Source organism: Solanum tuberosum, unplaced genomic scaffold (assembly GCF_000226075.1).
Source record: "Solanum tuberosum cultivar DM 1-3 516 R44 unplaced genomic scaffold, SolTub_3.0 scf00273, whole genome shotgun sequence".
Classification (NCBI taxonomy): Eukaryota; Viridiplantae; Streptophyta; class Magnoliopsida; order Solanales; family Solanaceae; genus Solanum; species Solanum tuberosum.
In genome coordinates this window covers 684,001-707,990 of record NW_006239195.1, presented here as the reverse complement: position 1 = coordinate 707,990, position 23,990 = coordinate 684,001, and the positions used below count along the sequence as shown (strand labels likewise).

At 34.7% G+C, this 23,990-nt stretch overlaps 1 protein-coding gene and 1 pseudogene across 2 annotated transcripts in view; both read left to right on the top strand.

Moving 5' to 3' along the window:
• LOC102582785 (uncharacterized) overlaps positions 1-5,447 on the top strand; it is a 25,776-nt gene extending 20,329 nt beyond the window's left edge. For both annotated transcript variants that reach the window (XM_006358317.2, XM_015313899.1), the window contains exons 3-9: positions 1,390-1,619; positions 1,731-1,982; positions 2,084-2,160; positions 2,312-2,690; positions 4,094-4,150; positions 5,001-5,062; positions 5,144-5,447. In XM_006358317.2, coding sequence (XP_006358379.1) covers positions 1,390-1,619; positions 1,731-1,982; positions 2,084-2,160; positions 2,312-2,690; positions 4,094-4,150; positions 5,001-5,062; positions 5,144-5,183 — 1,097 coding nt within the window. In that variant the 3' untranslated portion in view covers positions 5,184-5,447. The remainder of the gene's footprint in view (positions 1-1,389; positions 1,620-1,730; positions 1,983-2,083; positions 2,161-2,311; positions 2,691-4,093; positions 4,151-5,000; positions 5,063-5,143) is intronic.
• Positions 1-23,062, top strand: part of LOC102587096 (uncharacterized) — a 43,368-nt pseudogene extending 20,306 nt beyond the window's left edge.
• Positions 23,063-23,990: the final 928 nt, after the last annotated feature.

Sequence of the window (23,990 nt, the reverse complement as noted above, 5' to 3'; positions counted from 1 at the left end):
AATGGAGGATTGTAGAGAGAAAAGTATTTGAGAGGAGGTGAGTTCTTTTTAATTCTAATTAGAGTGACTTAAAATGGAAGAATTTGGTCTAGAAGGGTTTTATAATTGCTAGGAAAGGTAAATAATAATAGGGACTCAACTTAGGAAAAGAATTAAGGACCCACAAAGTTAAACTTAAAGTTTTTACTAAACCCGTGTAAGCTCGTCCTTTTAGACAGTGCTTCACTATTTTGGGCATAACTTTTTACTCCGAGATTGGAAAAGGGCAAACTTGGTGGCGTTGGAAAGAGGACTCAGATACCTTTAATTGGATAGGTAATGGCTCACATAATTCATTTTGAGCTAAAGATATCATCATTTGAAGTTGACCCTAAAAGTCATAACTTTAAAAATCTGCCCCTCGCCCGTCTGTTCCAGTGGGATTACTCAAAGGCTGGTCAACTGGGCAGTCCACTAGGCTAACTTGCTAGCCTAGGCCCTTGCTTGCACCCTAGGATGCTACTTAGTTCCATTTAAGTTCTAAAACAGCATAAACATCAACCTAAGCTCCCACTAACCCAAACGTCAAGGCTCAAGTTCATTCTATCATTTTCCGAGTCGTTACAGTCCTATACGTTCTTATTCATGAAAAATACTGCAATCCAACTTCTTGCCAAATTTTGCTTATTGAAATTTGAATCTTAGATTCGTAATTATTTATTTTTTATTTTTTTTGAAATAGGTAACTTTGTACTGTATCACAAAACAGTACATGGGTTTGTACTGAAACCATTATATACAAATGTCTCCTTTTCCACTTGTTTCAGTCTATATTGAGCCTAAAACATCAATTACCAATACAATGGCATTGGAGTATACCTGATTACACCAAAAACATAACAATACAAAGCAGTTTAACTTGACTTGCACAATTATTACGTAGTAAATTCTCAGAAATAGGCTGTATGCTCATTCATTTTTTTCTAAAAAATGTTTTGAGTTGTTGGAACTTGATGATTGATTTCTATGCACAAACAGTTCGAGTTAATTACTATGCTAGCTATATTATTTTTGGTTGTGAATAATGCTTATTTTTCTTTACTCTAAGTTTGTTACAATTTTCTGGGCTGTTTTATATGCGAATCCTCATAGATATCGTGTAGCATCCTTGATGATCAGTGTTCAGGAGCTAACTCCGTTTTGTCTAATTTGTTGTTAAATTCAACATCTCCTGACTGTAACCTTTATGAAGTTTCACACTACCTGATCACAGAAATAAAAAATAAAAAGAAGATATCTTGTAGCTTCGTTGTCCTTGACATGAATGTAGTGGTTAAATGATAAGTATATGAATTACTATATACTGGTACATCAACATGATTCAACTTCAAATATGAACTCTTCTCTCAGATAGTTCATGCCTTGGAGTAATTGAGGGTCCCATTCGTAGTATAGCAGAGGAGCTCAAACTTGCATCTCCGCCAATTGGAATTTCAAATGCAATTGAAAAGGGTAAACCCTATAGCATAAGATATTTTGTAATCAAGAGTTTAAACCATGAAAATATCCAATTATCAGTAAACAGAGGGATTTGGGCTACTCAAGCCATGAATGAGGCCATTTTGGATGAAGCATTTCATGTAAGTCGTTTTTCCTTTTATATCCTCATGAGTATTATAATATTATGAGCATCTGTAATATATATATATATCTTACAATACAACAAATGTTTGTGTTTATTTTGCGGGCAGAATTCCAGCAAGGTTATACTAATATTCAGTGTCAACATGAGTGGGTATTTCCAAGGGTACGCCCAAATGATTTCTTCAGTCGGTTTGAGAAGAGACCAAGTTTGGAGTCAAGGAAATGGTGGTCGTAATCCTTGGGGTCGAAGCTTTGAAGTGAATTGGCTGCGATTGTATGATCTGCCTTTCCAAAGAACTCTTCACCTTCAGAATCCATGGAATCAATACAAACCAGTCAAAATTAGTAGAGATTGTCAGGCATGGGTTATATTTTTGTCTTAGTACTATTCACTTATTTTTTCAATGTACTCTTGTTAGTAAAGAGGCTTTTATGACCCTGGTACATGTATTGCTGTCAGGAGTTACCTCCAGATATTGGTGAAGCTTTATGTGAGCTCCTTGATGGACAGGATGCTTTGGATGTTGATTTGAAAATGTATAGCCCTTTCCTCGAAAACTTGAATAGTGCGTTCCCGTTCCATTATTTGGAAACATACAGCCTTTTCTCAAAATTGAATTAGTGCTAGAGTTGTGGAAAAATTGGTCCAAATGATTTTTCTCTTTATAATTGTTATTGGCTCATCCAGGGATATCTTTGCAAGGAATGATCTCTCTTCTAAAAGGCCATATGTAGAGCCTTCACTGCTTCTTGGATATCAAGACTGTAGTGCATCTCTGATACCTAATGGGACCATGTTTTATCCCTCTTTATTCTACCAACATCAAATTGATGCTAGTAGACTTCACCTAGCTCCTCAGAGAATAAATGGTGTATTTTCTGCTGAGGAGTCAGCCATTGCATCAGGGGAATCAAAGTCGAGACAGTCGAGGCATTCACAGAGGAATAGAAGCCTTGCTAATCTTCATGTAGATACTTACATTGGTCCTCAAATTAACATTTGGGGCTTGCCGGCAGAAAGGAGCCCACTTGCTCGTAATTTGACTGAAGATGACATTCTTGAAATGGTTTGTGTTTCCTGTCTTACCATTATTTATTTAGAAGTTCTCATCTTACCCTTAATTTTTAATTATTGATGCACATAGGTCAAAAGGATTGTTCTTGTATTTGTCAAGAAGATGAAATACTCTTTTGTACTCTCTCAAAGTTTGCTGATGATTTCAATTTTCAGCCAAGAAAGCTTATTTTCTCTTGTTTCTGACTATTTGATATCTATCATCCTTCTTTTCTTTGAATGCATATGAATCTGTACTTTGAGTGCATTTTATACAAAAATGGTTATCTACTGTTGAAGGCATATGCCAGAAATTGCCCAATTCAGTAATTTTTAACTTACAAGGCCTCCACCAGATTTCTTGATACTGGACCGTATGTCATCTGATTCTTTCTGTAGTTAGACTTTCAAATCTTCTGTTTGTATGATAAGACTCACAGGTGTGGACTTACAATTCCTTAAACAAATGCACATCTGTTGAACCTTGATACCATTAACTGTATTAGTTTAAATCAAATTTCATAGCAAAATGGTTTATAAGATTTTAGTTTAATTCCCAACTTTACATGAATCCTGGTTGTCTTAGAAGTCAATGTAAGTCCTTTTTCATTGTGTAATAATTCCTGCAGTTACAGAGAACAGACTGGGAACTTGTATATGTATATATATACACCCATATAGTTTTCAATTGTAGAGGGAAAGTTATCAGGTTATTCACATCCAAGGGTGTATGACCTAGTGGTCAATGAAGTGGGCGAGAACTATGATGTCTCAAGTTCAAAACCCAACAGAGGCAAAAACTAGGTGATTTCTACCTCAACAGAGTTACCGGGTACCTATGCCGCCGGTGGAGTCCGCAGGTACCTAGTGGGATTAGTCAAGGTGCACACAAGCTGGCCGGACACCACCAGTTATAAGAAGTTATTAGGTTATTCCTATTTTATTGGTGAAGTTTTTCTTTTTCTTTGGTGCTTTATGCACCTTGACATAGGGGCTAGTCCAAGGAAATGCTAGGTGGGATTCGTAGACATTCTTCTTCTTTACATTTGCCCCCTACCCCCCATTAAGTAACACACACACACCAGCAACTTCTCTCTTTCCCCCTCTCTTGCATGGCTGCTATTTAAGGCCTTCTGACTCATATTGTCTCTTAGACTGCTGTAATATTGATATTTTCAAGACACTGTAGTTCTTATGTTTTTAATACATCATAATTTATTCACCTGGCTCCTAGCTATGAACTTAGCAGGTTGCATATTCTCTGTCCTTGCCGAATTTAATTTGAAGAATGTTTTTAAACAAGTGTAATACTTCATGAGCCACATGTTGTAGCTGTTAGATCCACCATCAAATCATGTTGCCATAATTAAGATATTACTGTAAACTTGTTGTTCATACTCCTTTCTCTTGTTGCAGACATATGAAGAGTATCTTGAAGCTTATAGCAGAGGCAGCAAAAGATCGCCCCACCCTGTTAGTTCTCTTTGACATTTTTCTTGTTATATATTCCTCTATTATTGAATAAACTCATGAACCATGCTCTGTTGGGTTGGATTTTTAACTGTAAAAAGTTCACCTTTATCCTTTTATTTAATATCTGTTCTGGAAAATCTATTCTAATTTCCTTTCTTTTCGAATAAAAGCTTGTAGCATTTAGCATTTCCTTATAGTGCTATAAGCAAGAGATGGCTAGCTCAATTGAGGATCTTGTGTCTTAAGTCACAAGTTTGAACCTTGCACCAAGTGAACTAAGTCTAGTATTAAGGATAGAGGGGCGGGTCCATCATCTCCGGGTTTTGAAACTCACGGATGCCCAAACCATTGGCTCCAGATGAACTTCTTGTTCATAAAAAACTTGGGGCGACTCCCATGCCTCTTTTTTCTCCATGCTATCTAGTGGTTGATGATCTGGATGTGGTTGGTTCTCTGGGTGAAGTATTGTGATAAATTCATGTGCTATAGTTAGGGTCCTCGAAATTTCAGTCTCTGTTCTGCTCTTTAGCATGAGATTTGAGTCTTGCGTATCTACCATTTCACCACCTAGGCATCTTGTAAGTGAATCATATTCCATGAATATGTTATCTATCTAGTTTTGTAGATGGCATTTCCTTTTGTTTTCTCTAGCACGATGAAGTGGTTCATTAATGTATTTAAACTCAGTTTTTGAAAGTGCCCTTGTTCGACATTTGTATCTGCGGAGCGTTTCTTAGTGTGGATATCCATGACTTGCACTCAGATTTTTAATGAAGAATCTTTCGCTAGAAAGGATTCTGAACAAAACAGCAGGTTTCCATTGTGCAATAAGTTACCTCTCTTTATCTAGGTTTCAGGACCATCACGGAGTACACAGAGGTCATTAGCCAGTGAAGAAAACTGTGATGATTCGTAAGTTTTTTTACTTCTCATTTCCAACACACTTGGGATGCAACGAACCAGCTGAGTGACCTATATCTATTATCTTTGCAGGCAATCAGGTTTCAGTTCAAAGAAAAGGAGGAGTCACTAAATCTCCCTATTGGTGGCATTGGTTTTCTTGGCGAGCAGGCTGATATGGTTGATAATTGTATTGTTGCATTTGTCGCGAAGTGGTGGCTCTTGCGAAATTGTTCCTTTATTTTTGTAAAACTTAAAACTTAGGAGAATATATTGCTATAATGTTGGTATATCTGTACTGTATTTTATGACCCTCTTGTCACCCTTCTCCCCTTCCTGTTTTCGAATGGAAAATTTTATACTGTCAATGGAAACTTGTACAGGAAATTAGCAAGTCTCTCTATACTCATATACTCATTCTTGATAAAGTCAGTACTGTATAGAAATGGATAATATCTTTTTGATTATTGGGATGGAGAGGAATTATTCTTCTTTTCCCTTTGAGGCAACTTGTTATTCTTGAAGATCATTTTAATGGTCTATCAAGTATGTATATTCGGGTTTGTGTCCTAGGTATAGAAAAATTCTTGGTAGGGAGGACTTCCCTTGCGAAATGGGGCCCTACGCGATGTGTTTCCGGAATAGTCGGGATTAAAAGCACATATTGAACACCGGATGGAAAAAAAAAAGATATGTATATTCGGAGGAAGAATAGTCTTTGAGAGGTTGTGGCACTGATGAATTGCTCATGGGGTTGTGGTCCGCCTTAAAGACAGCATGATGGACATCAAAATAGTTTGTAATATATAAATACACGTTTGTTTGTGATGCAGCATGATTATTTTGAAAAGTCGTATAATTATAAAAACTCTTGAAGTAGTATAAAAAAAATATTTAATTATAAACGTGAGTTTTGTTGTATTTTGAAGGATATTTATTGTAATTTTTCTAATGTATATATGAAAAATATCTCTTTAAGATTATCTTGAAAGTTATGTGATGACATGAAATACCTTATTGGGATAAATCATACCTATATATTTATGAAAGTTGATTCTTTTATGCATCAAAATAATTTCTTCTTTAATTACATATTTTTTATTCTTTAACGCATAGTGGCTCAAAAAGTCAGTGTGGCTTGGCGATTTATGAAGTTGGAATAACAAGCATGCAAAATTATTATATAATTAACTCTTAATAGAAGTAAAAAAAAAAAAAAAAATGTTTTTTAGTTTGTTTTGATCTTTGTTAAAGCGGATTAAAAAACTACTTGTACTGATGAGCAGATTAGGTATCTAGTAAGAATGAAGTTTATTTGAGTTTAGATTGGCCAAAGACAAAACTTATCTTGAGTTGAATCTATGAGCCCCTCAACCCACCCCACTCACCCCCCCCCCACTAGAAAAATGAAACTCATCGAGAGTGAAGCTTGTCAAGTATGAACAATGATTTTATTCAAATATCTTGAGGCACTAAGAACGTAGCTCATCTTGAGTTGATCCACAAAGTTTCAATAATTCAACGTGGATAATTATTTTAATAAAGTATCTTGAACCACTAAATACGAAATTAATTAAGAGTAAAGCTACATCCTTACCATCACAAATAATGCTTTGAGTCGAATATGTAAAACTCAAACAATAAAACTCATCGAAAGCAGATATCGATAGTAATTCAAAATGAATAGTAATTTGAGTTGCTTACTAAGAATGGGGCTTAGTAGTTCAAGGTGAATTACGATTTGAATCGAGTCTCCCTAACCCCCAAAGATGGAACTAACTAAGAGGTGAACTTAATTGCGGATAGTTCAAAAATAATAAAAAAAATGACGTGAATAATGGTTTTAATAGGTTATTCTAATTAGTCGAATAAGTAAATATAAAAATAAAATAAAATTATAAACTTAATTTTACTAAACAGACCAACAAAAATCCTATTTTTTAAAATCACAACATAATTTATTGATGCAATAGACCCTAATGGTCCGACCCTTTCCGAGCTCGAATTAACCAAGACACCATTTGGCCTTTTATTAGTCCTTTGTCCAACACATTTAGTAGAAAGAAGTAGTTTCAAAATCAAATTTCCCCCCTTTTCCAATTTGTATAGGGTTTACTGTTTCTACAAATTCCATACCAAAATCCATATATACATCGAAAATTAACAATGGAGAACGGTGATGGAACAAATGGGAAAAGGATAAGGGCTGAAGATGTGATATGTGAGCTCAAGGACGATGGCGATTTCGATAAATTTCGCCTCAAAATTGTCAGTATTTGCTCATTCTTTGGTTTTGTTGTTTAGGGTACTGTTAAGAGTATTTTTTATCTTCGGTTTCTGTATTGTTTTATCTGTTTTTACATCAATTTACGCTAAATCCTGAGTTGGGTTTTGTTCTTTTTACTCTATCAAAATTGTATGTGATTGGTATTGGAAATTCAGCATAATTATTGGATTTAAGTTATATACACTGGGAGTGATGTTAGAGTAGAAGGTTAATAGGCAGTAGAGTGTTGTTTTTGTAGTGTGTTATTATTATTATAATTACTCCGATGTATGTGTATCTTATTCCTGGATTTTATTATTACTTGTTGTTCTCTTGGTTTCAGTTATTGTAGTGCTAGTTGTTGATAAAGCTCTTCTATTTTTTTTTTTTGAAATGGCTTATTTGCTGTTGCTTTGGTATGTTTGATATGCTTTACTTGAGCTGAGGGTCTTTCGGAAACAACCTCTTTACCTTCACTTGGTACTTGGTAGGGCTAAGGTCTGCATACATATTACCCTCCTAGACTCCATTTGTGAGATTACAATGGGTATGTTGTTGTTGTTGTACTCTGGGTGTGCGGCGAGGTGTGTAGTTTTTGTGGGCTGGGGGCCTTCAATAGAGAAAAAAAGATGAGGCAAGGGGTGTAGTTTTTCTAGGACGGGTGCTTTCTATCGAGGAAAAAGGGTGTGTATAGGTAGGCTCGAGCTATATATTACTTTCCACCAGAATGGGAAGACTGTGATACGTGGCATGTAGTTTCTCTGGTGTGGGTGCAGTATACAGAAAAAAAAAAAAAAGGGGTGCAAAGATAGGCTTAAGCTAAGATTCCACTTGCGAGCATAGTGGGCAGACTGTGGTATAAGGCATGTAGTTTTGCCTCCTATAGAGAAAAAAAGAGGTGTGGGTAGACTGTGATATGACTTATGAGGCATGCATTTCTGGGGCAGGTGCCTCCTGTTTAGGTGAAAAGAGGTGCAGGGGTAGGCTTGAGCTAAGATTCGACTTGTGAACATAGTGGGCAGACTGTGATACTGACTAATGGAACAGAGATCAGGGTGATCCAGTAGTTGATGGATACAAATGTACATTAAATAATTGTAGCATTATCAATTCAACCTAATTCTTATTAACTGGCTGCACCAGGTCGCTAACCCTTCTTGCAGAGTACAAATCTACGCTTATACTAGATTGCTATTTGTCGTTTGTTTTTAAATAGCTTGATAATCATATTGTCAGTGTAAAAAATTAAACCTTTAAGACCATAATTGTGTAGCACACGTCCTACATATGTAGTTTTGCTTGTTTCAGCTAACATTTGGAGACTTAACATTATTAAAAACAAAAATCTGCTTCTCCTTAATTTGAAATCATAGAAGTACAAACAAGGGGAACTAAGGACTTTACAGGATGCAAAAAGGACTTACTGGCAGGATTCTAGTGGCATGTTAAACTTGAACAGGCCTTTACTTGAAAGCTTTAGTTCTGTTGCATCTACTATAAAATTATGTTAAACAGAACTAATCGTACAAAAGGTCAATCAACAAGCATTCCATAACTGAGGTTCTGACGTCTTCTCTTTTGCCAAAAGAATACCTTGATTATTAATCTATTGGGTTGCTAGTTAAGCTAGACCAATAGAAGCTTACTGCTCAGCTTGTATTAGGGCTGGGTTTAATTCAGTATGAGTTGGTGCAAAGTAATTTCAGATTGATTTTGACTAAAGGTACACTTCGTGCAAGTTCAGGGTGAATTTGCTTAGAGTAAGAATCTTTTAGTTGTTCTTTTCCATCCCTACAAGAAGTTCTGGTAACAGCTGGTTATAGTTGTAGTTCTGTCTCGGCTCTGTCTACCTCTGTGCAGTCTGGACTTTTTTTGATATTCAGGTACGAGTAATTCAACTTTGCTCGGCATATTCACTTTTTTGTTACATATAATTATCTTTTAAGTGAATTGATAAAATAAATTCTCTTTGATTATGTAAATTTGCTCGGCATATTCTGTTGATTATCAGTTTGTTCAGCTCTTTGTTGTGTCATTTCCACTAGCAACTAGTTTTAGGTTCTAATTTAGGTATCATGCCAAGTATATATGAAACAATTAAATATTAGTTTTACCATCAATAAAAAATAAATAAATTAATTGATCATCATTCTTCATAAATTTTATAAGTTTAACTTTTTTGCTAAGCTTTCTTAGCAACCAATTGCACATAGTTTCTTTTTTTGTTATAAAAAATACTTGCATGCATAAGAAAGAGTTGTTTGTTCTTATTGGTATGATCAATCTTATCTCCACGTGTAAGTTTCTTTGTTGTTAGAGGCTAAATAGTTCATATCTAATACTATATTATCTTACACATGTTCCTTACATTTTATTACAATCTTCTTTTTAAGGAAATGTCCCAAAAGCTATGTACATTTTCTAAAGACTTGTAACTAAGCTTCTTTTTATTTAGTTTGAAGAGCTTTAAAAGTGAATTTTCTTTCTTCAGTTGTCGAAAGTCTCTTAAGCAATCTAAGGATATTAATTCTATCACATCGGAGTCCAACGCAAAATTCTTGCTTCTACCTTCTCATTTAACTTGTTGCTTTGAAGACAAAAAATAAGAAGGATTTGTAGTAACAACAATAGAAATAATGAAACAAAGAAGAAGAAACGGAAGGAAGACGACGATGATGATTATAAGAGAAGGGAGGGAATAAACAAAATTGAAATCTGAATATGAAAAGCGAGTATGTACATTTCATTTTTTAAATATTTAATATTACCCCAAAATAATTATATTAATCAGGCTTGTCTTTACTTAATCCTGATTAAAACTGATCAAGGTCAGTTTCTTTTTGTTATTAAGACTTGATAGATCCCTTTAACTTTATGAATAATTAGTAGTACAATATGTCTTTTTATAAATTAAGATTTTAATTTTTGTAGATTAAATAAATATTGTGCAAATAATGTTCTGTCACTATCTTTATTATTTCAATTATTTTATTTATTAACCAAAAAAAGAAGGGGAGTATTGTTTTTTATTATTGGTACTATTTTTTTATTATTGTTGGTACTATTATTTTAACCATATTATATTTCCTTATTTCCCTCTAAATGAAACAAAAACAAATATAAAGTATAATTGTTTGGGCCAAATTGAGTCTTAGAGACAGACAAATTAAAGAACAACTTTATCTCCATTTGAAAAACTACTTTTCTACCGTGTTCTCTCTCCCTCTCGTTCCAACCGGAGTTTTCTCTGTAAATTTTAAGGTAAATTCTCCTTTCCATCTTCAGTTTTGCAGCATAGAGTTACTTCAATTATTACTGAAACCAAAGTTTACATGGAAAAATAGATACTCTTTTTGGTCATTCAATTTCTTACTCGTTCAGAATGAATGTTGAAGAGTGTAATTCCGTAGTTGTTTTGGATGTAAAGAAACAATTTTTTTTGTTGACTGAGTGGTTTTATCATGTGGGGTTTCTTCTTCTTTTTTTTGGGGTCGAATTTTGTTGAATTCTGTGAGTATTTTATTATAATGTGGAAGTTGTAAATGATTCATTTTTAAGCAAAGAATTTGCAGATTGAATTGTTTTATTATGTGGGTTTCTGGGGAATGACCCGGAGGTTTGTTGAAGTTTTATTTGCATTGTGTGAGTATTTTGATTATTATTTTGAAGTTGTAAATGAGTTATTTATAATCATAGATTTGTAGACTGAATTGTTTTGTCATGTGGGTTTGAGAAGAGTTAGAGGTCGACTCGAGAAGTATTAGAGAGAGAGAGGTGAATAGATAGGAGATGACGTAGTTTTAGCGTGCTGTGGACATGATCTTAGATAGGAGGGTGTGGAGGACACGATCAGGGTAGAAGGTTAGTAGGTAGAAGTGTGTTGTGTCCATTTGTATTAGTTGTAGTATTGCTCTTGTAGTTTCATGTCGTTCAATTTATGGTATTGTTTTTTTTTAGTTTCTGTTCTGTTACTATCTATTGTTTTTGTTATTAGTTGTTGTTTCTTGATCTTTCGTTACTTCTTTTTGGGATTGCTTTGGACTATTTTTCCTTGAACCGAGGGTTTATTTGAAACAACCTCTCTACCTATGAGGTAGGGGTAAGGTTTGCATACCTTCTAACCTCCCCAAACCCCACTTTGTGGGACTACACTGTTTATATTGTTGTTGTTTGAGAGTTTTTTTCCTTTTTTTGATAGAGAAAGATGAATAGACTTTAGATGTCTATTTTAGTTGAAGTCTCTCGAAATAGTGAGCATTATGTTAAAATGTCGAAGAATGTACTCTTAAGTATCACTCCGATACATTGTTGGATGTTTTAAGTGTTTAGCAGTTGCAATTAATCATGATTAAAATGGATTAATATCACCTTGCTTTAGTTATTTAAGACTTGAGAGACCCAATATTAAATCTCCTTACTTTAATGAATAATTAGTATTATGTCTTTTTAAATAAAGATTTTAATTTTGAAAAGTAGATTAGGTAAATCTTGTTCAAATAATGTCCTATTACTATCTTTATTATTTCAACCATTTTTATTTATTAACCAAAAAAAATGGAGTATTGTTTTTTATTATTGGTATTATTATTTTTAACCATATTATATTTTCTTATTTCCCTCTAAATAAAATAAAAACAAATATAAAGTATAATTGTTTGGGCATAATTAGGTCTTAGAGACAGAAAAATTAGGGCACAGTTTTATCTCCGTCTGGAGAACTGTTCTGTTATTCCGCTCTCTCTCGTTCCAACCGGAGTTTTTTCTGTGACTTTTAAGGTAAATTCTCTCCATTTTCAGTTTCGCGGCATAAAGTTACTTCTAAAAACGCTGAAACTAGAGTTTACATGGAAAAAATTGATTAACTCTTTGGCCATTCAGTTTCTTACTTGTTCGGGATGAATGTTGAAGAGCCTAATTCTGAAGTTGTTTTGGCTGTAAAGGAATATTTTTTTTGCTGATCGAGTGGTTTTTTCATGTGGGATTTCTTTCTTTTATGAAATAATGAACTGTTGGTCGAATTTTGTTGAATTCTGTGAGCATTTTTTGTTATGATGTTGAAGTTGTAAATGAATCATTTATAAGCAAATAATTTGCAGATTGAATTTTTTTATTACGTGGGTTTCTGGGTTTTTTTCTTTTTTCCTGAAAGAATGATGAATGAATCATTTTTGGTCATTCAGTATCTTACTTGTTAGGAATGAATGTTGAAGAGTGTAATTCCGAAGATGTTTTGGCTGTAAAGAAATAGTTATTTTTGTTGACTGAGTGGTTTTATCATGTGGGGTTTCCTTTTTTTTTTCTTTAAGGAAAGATGAATGAACTGTTGTAAAAGTTGGTTGGATTTTATTGAATTCTGTGAGCATTTTATTATAATGTGGTTGTTGTAAATGAATAATTTTTAAGCAAAGAATTTGCAGATTGGATTGTTTTATCATGTGGGTTTCTGGGGGGTGAATGACCCGGAGGTCAGTTGGAGTTCTTATTGAATTCTGTGAGCATGTTATTATTATGTTGAAATTGTAAATGAATTATTTATAACATATAATTTGTAGAGTGAATTGTTTAATCATATGGGTTTGAGGAGAGGTAGAGGTAGATTGGATAAGTATTAGAGAGAGAGAGGTGATTAGATAGGAGATGACGTAGATTTAGCTTTCTGAGGACATGAACTTAGATAGGAGGGTGTGGAGGACGCAGTTAGGGTAGAAGGTTAGTAGGTACTAGGTAGAAGTGTGTGCTGTCTGTTTGTATTAGTAGTTGTAGTATTGCTCTTGTAGTTTCATGTTCTTCGATTTCTGTTACTATCTTTTGTTCCTTATACTTCTATTATGGTATTGTTGTTTTGTAGTGTCTGTTCTGTTACTATCATTGTTTTTGTTATTATTTGTTGTTTCTTGCACTTCCGTTACTTCTTTTTGGGAGTGCTTTGGACTGTTTTCCTTGAGCCGAAGGTTTATTCGAAACAACCTCTCTACCTATGAAGTAGGGATAAGGGTTTGTGTACCCTCTACCCTCCCCAAACCCCACTTTTTGGGACTACATTGGTTATATTGTTGTTGTTTGAGGGTTTTTTACTTCTTTTTTTTATAGAGAAAGATGAATAGACTTTAGCTTTCTATATTAGTTGAAGTCTCTCGAAATAGTGAGCATTATGTTAAAATGTTGAAGAATGTACTCTAAGTATCACTCTGACACACTGTTGGATATTTAAGAGTTTAGCAGTTGCAATTAGCAAATAGCAAGATTGAAAGGAGCAGAGATATTAGAAATGAAAAGGGAAACTGAAGAAGAAGAAGGGAAAATTTCAAATTAAAAGGAGAAAAGTTGTTCATGAAAGAGAGACTTTACCCTTACACTTCTGCAATGAATCAAGAGGTGTGTAAAACTCAAACTACTAAACCAAATGATGAGGGTGCTAGTGAAAGACAATGGATAAAAGTAGACTAAAGTTTAAATGTAAAACTTTAATTTAAAAGATTAATGAATCTGAAGTTCAGTTTGTAAGTCATGAACAACTCTGGTGCCACACGTAGTAAGAATTTTGTCATTGCCTTACACAAGCAGGTTTGGATTTTGGATGGGGGTAGAGTGGTAGACTCTTTTATATCTTTAGAAATCTCAATATTTGCTATGAGAGAATGCATAATTAGGAGGATAAGTGTAGAATGCTGGTCCTCAAATTGTGTTAAATGACCTTTGTCTTGTAAGTAAGTTTCTACCTTTCTTACATATGCAATAGGATTCATCTTGGAATGACTACTTGATATGGACAGAGAAAACCTAAAACAAAGTACTAAAAACTTTTTTCTGCAATTTTCTCTTTGTTTTAGTTGGCACGGATGAGTTCTGTAGATTTTTCAGTTTCCTGCTCTTTGGAATGCCATGTTCCCAGTTGCCACAATAGCATCCATATGATAATCAAACTCTATTTCTTTGAAGGTTGATGATCTGTATTAGGTTTGGATTTGATTTGTGATTAATTGCTTATTGGAAACAATCTCTCTACCCCAGAAAGATAGGGTAAGGTCCGGGTACATCCTGCCCTCCCCAGATCCCACTTGTGGGATTACACTGGGTATATTGTTGTGGCATTTATAAATGATTTCATCTGAGAATTTTCTTCTAGTGTTCCATATTTCTAGCTTTTCAAGGAGTTCTGTGCTTCCCTATATACTAAATGATGATCTTCATACAGTACGACAGAGAGCCAAGCCTGCTCCTTGCAGTCTCTTTATTTGTTGTTATCGTGTTTAGAACACGTATGTTCTATGCTCCTCAACCTAACATATACAGCCTGATTGGTCGACCTAATATACAACCTAATATGATTATTTACTGTAGTGAGGTTTTAATTTCTTAAGTTTTCCTCATTTTACCTTCTTATATATATTATTTTTCTTCTTTGAGGTTTTGTACTCTTAAACCTAATTTTACTGTCATTCTGTTACCTTTTTTTACAGCAGGAGGTTGTAAGCAGATATGCCGTCAGATACTGCAAGAGAAAATGCATCTATAGCTAATTCCATAGTGACTGACTGCAAAAATGAAAGAAGGAATTTTGATGGACCAGGTAACCCTGATACGAAATCTATTCATAATTCAGTTATCTGTGTGGGTTTTGTTTTGTTTTGTTTTGTATATTTTTTTTTTTGAGTAGTTGCTTCTGTTGAGATTTGTTACAAGGTTTCCTTGAATGTGTCTGCATGACAAAGACAAGGATGTGGTCATTTACACTGGCCCACAATTTAATATTGGTGCAAAAGTTGTATGCTTCAAGTATCTTTTGGTTGGCTTTTCTATTCAACTGATGAGCAATAAGTATTCTTTAACGTGTTAGGGATGGCCAAACAATTAGAGTCTTTTCTACTTTGACTGGAGCTTCACTTGAGAAATAGAAAGAGCATGCTGAATTTGATAGAAAGGAGGTCCACTAGTTAGTAATTTGTGATGCCATGAAGAGCTCTAGTTACTCACATGGTTTCTTGAGGCTGTAAGCTGGCTTGATATTATTAGGTCTTTCCACTAAACCACGCAAAACTGAGCCTGTTTGATTGGGCTTATAGCTTTTGATTTATAAGCCAAAATCCATAAGTTAGGAATTCTAACTTATGGCTTTTGGCTTTTTTTTTGCCTATTTGGCTTAAAAAACTTAAAAACACTTTTTTATTTTACCCAAACACTACAAAAGTGCTTTATAACACTTGAAATAATCTAATCCAAACAGGCTCTAAATCTTTTCATAATTCAATTCTGTGTGTTGTTCATTTGTATGAACAGTCATGGCTGTCTTCGAGATTGTGTAGAAGTTTCACACCCTCCATGAATTTGTACGCATAAAATGCAGAGATGGTTTAGATGCACAACTTTTATTCCCGTCCAATGAATGTGACACTTCAAGTATCTTTTGGTTGGAAATGCTATGAAGTTCATGGAGCAATAACACTGCATAACTTCATCATTTCAACACAATTTGTTGGAGAAACAAAGGTTAAATCGAACGATAAATGTTACTTATTGATGAGAATAAACGCTATGGTTTTTTCCTTTTCTTTTTGTGTTAAAACTCTGTTGTCAGCATCCTTTTCTGACATTCCATCAAGATTTTGGCCCTTGTCTCTAATTAGCCTAATAGTTCTTTATTCCACATAATGTCCCTCTTGAGATGCCTTAATTTCTTCATAAGGACATAATCTGGACTTCCAGTTACTTGATAATGTTGCCCCCATTAATAAAATTACCTTATTTTATAAATAAATTAGTGAAGATACAAGGAGCTTCAGTGACTTGCATAGCTTATTGAGTATGAACAATCTGGCGTGGCCCTTGTCCAAAAAAAAAGTACAATCTGGCTTGGAATTAATTTGTTTACAATGAGATAAAAAAGATATGCGATTGTTGAGAAAGTTGAACCTACAAATTTATGTAGTACTTTACTTCTTAAGAATTGGAATCCAATTTCATGGCTTCATAATGAACCTGTGGTGTACATAAAGTTTGGAATCTTTTGATAAAACTTTCAACCTGTTGTCTTATTGGATTTTAATATTGCGAATCCTCATAGATATCGTGTAGCATCCTTGATGATCAGTGTTCAGGAGCTAACTCCGTTTTGTCTAATTTCTTGTTAAATTCAACATCTCCTGACTGTAACCTTTATGAAGTTTCACGCTACCTGATCACAGAAATAAAAATTAAAAAGAAGACATCTTGTAGCTTCGTTGTCCTTGACATGAAAGTAGTGGTTAAATGATAAGTATATGGATTACTATATACTGGTACATCTACATGATTCAAATTTAAATATGAACTCTTTTCTCAGATAGTTCAAGGCTCGGAGTAAATGAGGATACCAATCGTTCTATAGCAGAGGAGCTCACAGTTTCATCTCCGCCGTTTGGAATTTCAAGTGCAATTGAAAACGGTAAAACTTCCAACCTGTTGTCTTATTGGATTTTAGTATTGTTTGACAAGTAGCTTGGGAATGACAATACGTAATCCACTCCCTCTCTCTCTCTCTCTCTCTCTCCACTTTGGGAATAACAGGCTTATTGTGTTCTCAAAAAGTTCACTTATTTTATCTGAACTTTAGGGAATGACTCCATGAAGTTCTTTCAGTTTCCACTCCTTTTGGTGCATTCTATGTCATTATAGTAACTAGGAAGTGCTACATGAGTGTATATGTGTTAATTATAATACATTACCTTGTGAATTGATTGTCCTCTATGTTCTTATTCATGAAAAATACTGCAATCCAACTTCTTGCCAAATTTTGCTTATTGAATCTTTTTTTTTTTGAAACTGGTAAGGTTGAATTCTTCAGCATTAAGGGTATGCTGGCTACCTCCAAAAAGGGGTAATTACAGATTTCCTATCAAAATCTAGTAATCTGGTCTATATCATCTATACAAAGCTGTTTAACACCAAAAAAGTAGAGATACTATACAATTCCATTTAACTTTGTGGATGGAATTGGATCTATCTTCAAAACATCTTCCATTTCTTTCTTTCCAGACTGATCACCATACACATGATGGTATTAGCTTCCACCATCTCTTTTGACTCTTACTGCCTCCCCTCCTAATCCAGCAGCTCAACAGATCTGATGTATGTTCTGGCATTGTCCAGTTCATGCTTGTGATGTTGAGAAACAAGTTCCAAAATTTGAGCAGTAAACTTACAATGCAGGAAGAGATGGTTATTTGTTTCCCCAGTCAAGTTGCACAAAAAACACCTAGGGACCAGTTGTCTGCCTTTCTTTTGTAGAACTTCTTCTGTTAAGCATGCTCTCTTTATCACTAACCAGGAGAAACACTTTACTTTTGTAGGAATGTCACTCTTCCAAAAGTAGTTCCAATTATATTTTGGGGCCCCTGTCATCCCCAGTGGTCCTCTTTTGTAGGCATTGTTGACTGAGAAGACTCCATCCTTACTATGTTTCCACAGGATCTTGTCTGTTGTTGTTGTAGTTATAATCATTCCAGCTAGTTTTTCCAGTAGCGCTGCCACCCTCTCCACCTCCCAGTCATTAAGTAGTCTTCTTAAAGATATGTCCCATCCCTGTTCTGTCCAACAATCACTCACTCTAGCATCAGGGTTCTCACAGATTTGTTTGGAAAAAGTTCTCTAAGAGAGGTTTGGTCTATCCAGCCATCTTTCCAAAATTTAGTTTTGTTTCCATTACCCCACCTTAATATACATATTTCCTTCCATTTGTGACCATAGGTTCCTGATTGTCCTCCAGACCCCCACCCCATATGGTTCAGAGGTGGTTTTTGTACTCCAGGGATTTAGTTCTCCATATTTTGCTACTATAACCTCCTTCCAGAGAGCTGCATTAGTACACCAGGGGTAATTTTTTTTTTTTTTTTTTTTTTTTTGAAATAGTTAACTTTGTATTATATCACAAAACAGTACATGGGTTGTACTGAAACCATTATATACGAATGTCTCTTTTTCCACTTGTTTCAGTCTATATTGAGCCTAAAACATCAATTACCAATACAATGTCATTGGAGTATACCTGATTACACCAAAAACATAACAATAAAATGCAGTTTAACTTGACTTTTTGGACATAACAATAAAATGCAGTTTAACATGACTTTCGTAATTATTACATAGTAAATTTGCAGAAATAGGCTTTATGCTCATTCATTTTCTTCTAAAAAATGTTTTGAGTTGTTGGAACTTGATGATTGATTTCTATGCACAAACAGTTCGAGTTAATTCCTATGCTTGCTATATTGTTTTTGGTTGTGAATAATGCTTATTTGTCTTTACTGTAAGTTTGTTTCTATTTTCTGGGCTGTTTTATATGCGAATCATCATAGATATCGTGTAGCATCCTTGATTATCAGTGTTCAGGAGCTAACTCCGTTTTGTCTAATTTCTTGTTAAATTCAACATCTCCTGACTGTAACCTTTATGAAGTTTCACGCTACCTGATCACAGAAATAAAAATTAAAAAGAAGATATCTTGTAGCTTCGTTATCCTTGACATGAATGTAGTGGTTAAATGATAAGTATATGAATTACTAAATGCTGGTACATCAACATGATTCGAATTTAAATATGAACTCTTCTCTCAGATAGTTCATGCCTTGGAGTAAATGAGGATACCAATCGTTCTATAGCAGAGGAGCTCACAGTTTCATCTCCGCCGATTGGAATTTCAAGTGTAATTGAAAAGGGTAAACTCTATAGCATAAGATATTTTGTAATCAAGAGTTTGAACCATGAAAATATCCAATTATCAGTAAGCAGAGGGATTTGGGCTACTCAAGCCATGAATGAGGCCATTTTGGATGAAGCATTTCATGTAAGTCGTTTTTCCTTTTATATCCCCATGAGTATTATAATATAATGACCATCTGTAATATATATATATATATATCTTACAATACAACAAATGTTTGTGTTTATTTTGCGGGCAGAATTCCAGCAAGGTTATACTAATATTCAGTGTCAACATGAGTAAGTATTTCCAAGGGTACGCCCAAATGATTTCTTCTGTTGGTTTGAGAAGAGACCAAGTTTGGAGTCAAGGAAATGGTGGTTGTAATCCTTGGGGTCGAAGCTTTAAAGTGAATTGGCTGCGATTGTATGATCTGCCTTTCCAAAGAACTCTTCACCTTCAGAATCCATGGAATCAATACAAACCAGTCAAAATTAGTAGAGATTGTCAGGCATGGGTTATATTCTTGTCTTAGTACTATTCACTTATTTTTTCAATGTACTCTTGTTAGTAAAGAGGCTTTTATGACCCTGGTACATGTATTGCTGTCAGGAGTTACCTCCAGATATTGGTGAAGCTTTATGTGAGCTCCTTGATGGACAGGATGCTTTGGATGTTGATTTGAAAATGTATAGCCCTTTCCTCGAAAACTTAAATAGTGTGTTCCTGTTCCATTATTTGGAAACATACAGCCTTTTCTCAAAATTGAATTAGTGCTAGAGTTGTGGAATAATTGGTCCAAATGATTTTTCTCTTTATAATTGTTATTGGCTCATCCAGGGATATCTTTGCAAGGAATAATCTCTCTTTTAAAAGGCCATATGTAGAGCCTTCACTGCATCTTGGAGATCAAGACTGTAATGCATCTCTGATACCTAATGGGACCATGTTTTATCCCTCTTTACTCTACCAACATCAAATTGATGCTAGTAGACTTCACGTAGCACCTCAGAGAATAAAATGGTGTATTTTCTGCTGAGGAGTCAGCCATTGCATCAGGGGAATCAAAGTCGAGACAGTCTAGGCATTCGCAGAGGAATAGAAGCCTTGCTAATCTTCATGTAGATACTTACATGGGTCCTCAAATTAACATGTGGGGCTTGCCGGCAGAAAGGAGCCCACTTGCTCGTAATTTGACTGAAGATGACATTCTTGAAATGGTTTGTGTTTCCTGTCTTACCATTATTTATTTAGAAGTTCTCGTCTTACCCTTAATTTTTAATTATTGATGCACATAGGTTAGAACGATTGTTCTTGTATTTGTCAAGAAGATGAAATACTCTTTTGTACTCTCTGACTCTCAAAGTTTGCTGATGATTTCAATTTTCAGCCAAGAAAGCTTATTACTCTTGTTTCTGACTAATTGATATCTATCATCCTCCTTTTCTTTGAATGCATATGAATCTGTACTTTGTGTGCATTTTATACAAAAATGGTTATCTACTATTGAAGGTATATGCCAGAAATTGCCCAATTCAGTAATTTTTAACTTACAAGGCCTCCACCAAATTTCTTGATATTGGACCGTATGTCATCTGATTCTTTCTGTAGTTAGACTTTCAAATCTTCTGTTTATATGATAAGATTCACAAGTGTGGACTTACAATTCCTTAAACAAATGCACATCTGTTGAACCTTGATACCATTAACTGTATTAGTTTATTATCATTAAGTATCAAGGTGTTTGTTTAAATCAAACTTCGTAGCAAAATGGTTTATAAGATTTTAGTTTAATTCCCAACTTTACATGAATCCTGGTTGTCTTAGAAGTCAATGCAAGTCCTTTTTCATTGAGTAATAATTCCTGCAGGTATAGAGAACAGACTGGGAACTTGTATATGTATATATATACACCCATATAGTTTTCAATTGTAGAGTGGAAAGTTATCAGGTTATTCACATCCAAGGGTGTGTGACCTAGTGGTCAATGAAGTGGGCGAGAACTATGATGTCTCAAGTTCAAAACCCAACAGTGGCAAAAATTAGGTGATTTCTACCTCAACAGAGTTACCCGGTACCTATGCCGCTGGTGGAGTCCGCAGGTACCTAGTGGGATTAGTTAAGGTGCACACAAGCTGGCTGGACACCACCAGTTATAAGAAGTTATTAGGTTATTCCTATTTTATTGGTGAAGTTTTTTCTTTCTTCTTTGGTTGCTTTTATTGCGCCTTGACAAAGGGGCTAGTCCAAGGAAATGCTAGGTGGGATTCGTAGACATTCTTCTTCTTACATTTACCCCCTACCCCCCATTAAGTAACACACACACCAGCAACTTCTCTCTCTCCCCCTCTCTTGCATGGCTGCTACAATTTAAGGCCTTCTGACTCATATTGTCTCTTAGACTGCTGCAATATTGATAGTTTCAAGACACTATAGTTCTTATGTTTTTAATACATCATATTTATTCACCTGGTTCCTAGCTATGAACTTAGCAGGTTGCATATTCTCTGTCCTTACCGAATTTAGTTTGAAGAATGTTTTTAAACAAGTGTAATACTTCATGAACCACATGTTGTAGCTGTTAGATCCACCATCAAATCATGTTGCCATAATTAAGATATTACTGTTAACTTGTTGTTCATACTCCTTTCTCTTGTTGCAGACATATGAAGAGTATCTTGAAGCTTATAGCAGAGGCAGCAAAAGATCGCTCCACCCTGTTAGTACTCTTTGACATTTTTCTTGTTATATATTCCTGTATTATCGAATAAACTCATGAACCATGCTCTGTTGGGTTGGATTTTTAACTGTAAAAAGTTCACCTTTATCTTTTTAGTTAATCTCTGTTCTGGAAAATCTATTCTAATTTCCTTTCTTTTCGGAGAAAATCTTGTAGCATTTAGCATTTCCTCATTGTGCTATAAGCAAGAGATGGTTAGCTTAATTGAGGAACTTGTGTCTTAAGTCACAAGTTTGAACTGAGTCTAGTATTTAAGTGGAGAAGGATAGAGGGTTGGGTCCATCATCTCCGGGTTTTGAAACTCACGGATGCCCAAACCGTTGGCTCCAGATGAACTTCTTGTTCATAAAAAACTTGGGGTGACTCCCATCCCTCTTTTTTCTTCATGCTATCTAGTTGTTGATGATCTGAATGTGGTTGGTTCTCTGGGTGAAGTATTGTGATAAATTCATGTGCTATAGTTAGGGTCCTCGAAATTTCAGTCTCTGTTCTGCTCTTTAGCATGAGATTTGAGTCTTGCGTATCTATCATTTCACCACCCAGGCATCTTGAAAGTTAATCATATTCCTTTAATATGATATCTATCTAGTTTTGTAGATGACATTTCCTTTTCTTTTCTCTATCATGATAAAGTGGTTCATTAATGTATTTTAACTCAGTTTTTGAAAGTGCCCTTGTTCGATATATGTATCTGCGGAATATTTCTTAGTGTGGATATCCATAACTTGCACACAGATTTTTAAAGAAGAATCTTTCGCTAGAAAGGATTCTGAACAAAACATCAGGTTTCCATTGTGCAATAATTTACCTCTCTTTATCTAGGTTTCAGGACCATCACGGAGTACACAGAGGTCATTAGCCAGTGAAGACAACTGTGATGATTCGTAAGTCTTCTTACTTCTCATTTCCGACACACTTGGGATGCAACGAACCAGCTGAGTGACCTATATGTATTATCTTTGCAGGCAATCAGGTTGCAGTTTGAAGAAAAGGAGAAGTCACTAAATCTCCCTATTGGTTGCATTGGTTTTCTTGGCGAGCAGGCTGATATGGTTGATAATTGTATTGTTGCAGTTGTCGCGAAGTGGTGGCTCTTGCGAAATTGTTCCTTTATTTTTGTAAAACTTAAAACTTAGGAGCATATATTGCTATAATGTTGTAGTATATCTGTACTGTATTATATGACCCTCTTGTCACCCTTCTCCCCTTCCTGTTTTCGAATGGAAAATTTTATGTACTGTCAATGGAAACTTGTACTGGAAATTAGCAAGTCTCTCTATACTCATATATTCATTATTGATAAAGTCAAGTACTGTATAGAAATGGATAATATCTTCTTGATTGTTGGGATGGAGAGGAATTATTCTTCTTTTTTCTTTTCCCTATGAGGCTACTTGTATTCTTAAAGATCATTTTAATGGTCTATCAAGTATGTATATTCGGGTTCGAGTCCTAGGTATGAAAAAATTCTTGGTAGGGAGGGCTTTCCCTTCGGAATGGGGCCCTATGCACTGTGTATCCGGAATAGTTGAGATTTAATGCGGGTATCAAACGCTGGATGGGAAATAAAAATAAAGTGTGTATATTCGGAGAAATAGTCTTTGGGGTTGTGATCTGCCTTAAAGACAGCGTGATGGATATCAAAATAGTGTTAGATTGTTTGTATTATATAAATATACATTTGTTTGCGATGGAGCATGATTATTTTGAAAAGTTGTGTTATAATTATTAAAACTCTTGAAGTACTATAAAATAAATATTTAGATATAAACATGAGTTTTATTGTATTTTGAAGGAAATTTGTTATATTTTTCCTAATTTGTATTTGAAAAATATCTCTTTAAAATTATCTTGAAAGTGATGATATGAAATACCTTATTGGGATAATCATACCTATATGTTTTTGAAAGTTGATTCTTTCATGCCTCAGAATCATTTCTTCTTTCATTACATTTTTTTATTCTTTAACGCACAATGGCTCAAAGAGTCATTGTAGTTTGGCGATCAATGAAGTTGGAATGACAAAGATGCAAAATCATTATATACTTAACTCTTAATAAAAGTAAAAAAGTTCAAGTGTTTTTTTGTTGTTCGAATCTTTGTTAAAGCGGACTAAGAAAATACCTGTACTGATGAGTAGATTAGGTATCCAGTAAGAATGAAGTTCATTTGAATCTAGATTGCCCAAAGACATAACTTATCTTGAGCCGAGTCTCTAAGCCCCTCACCCCACCCTATCACTAAAAAAAATGAAACTCAT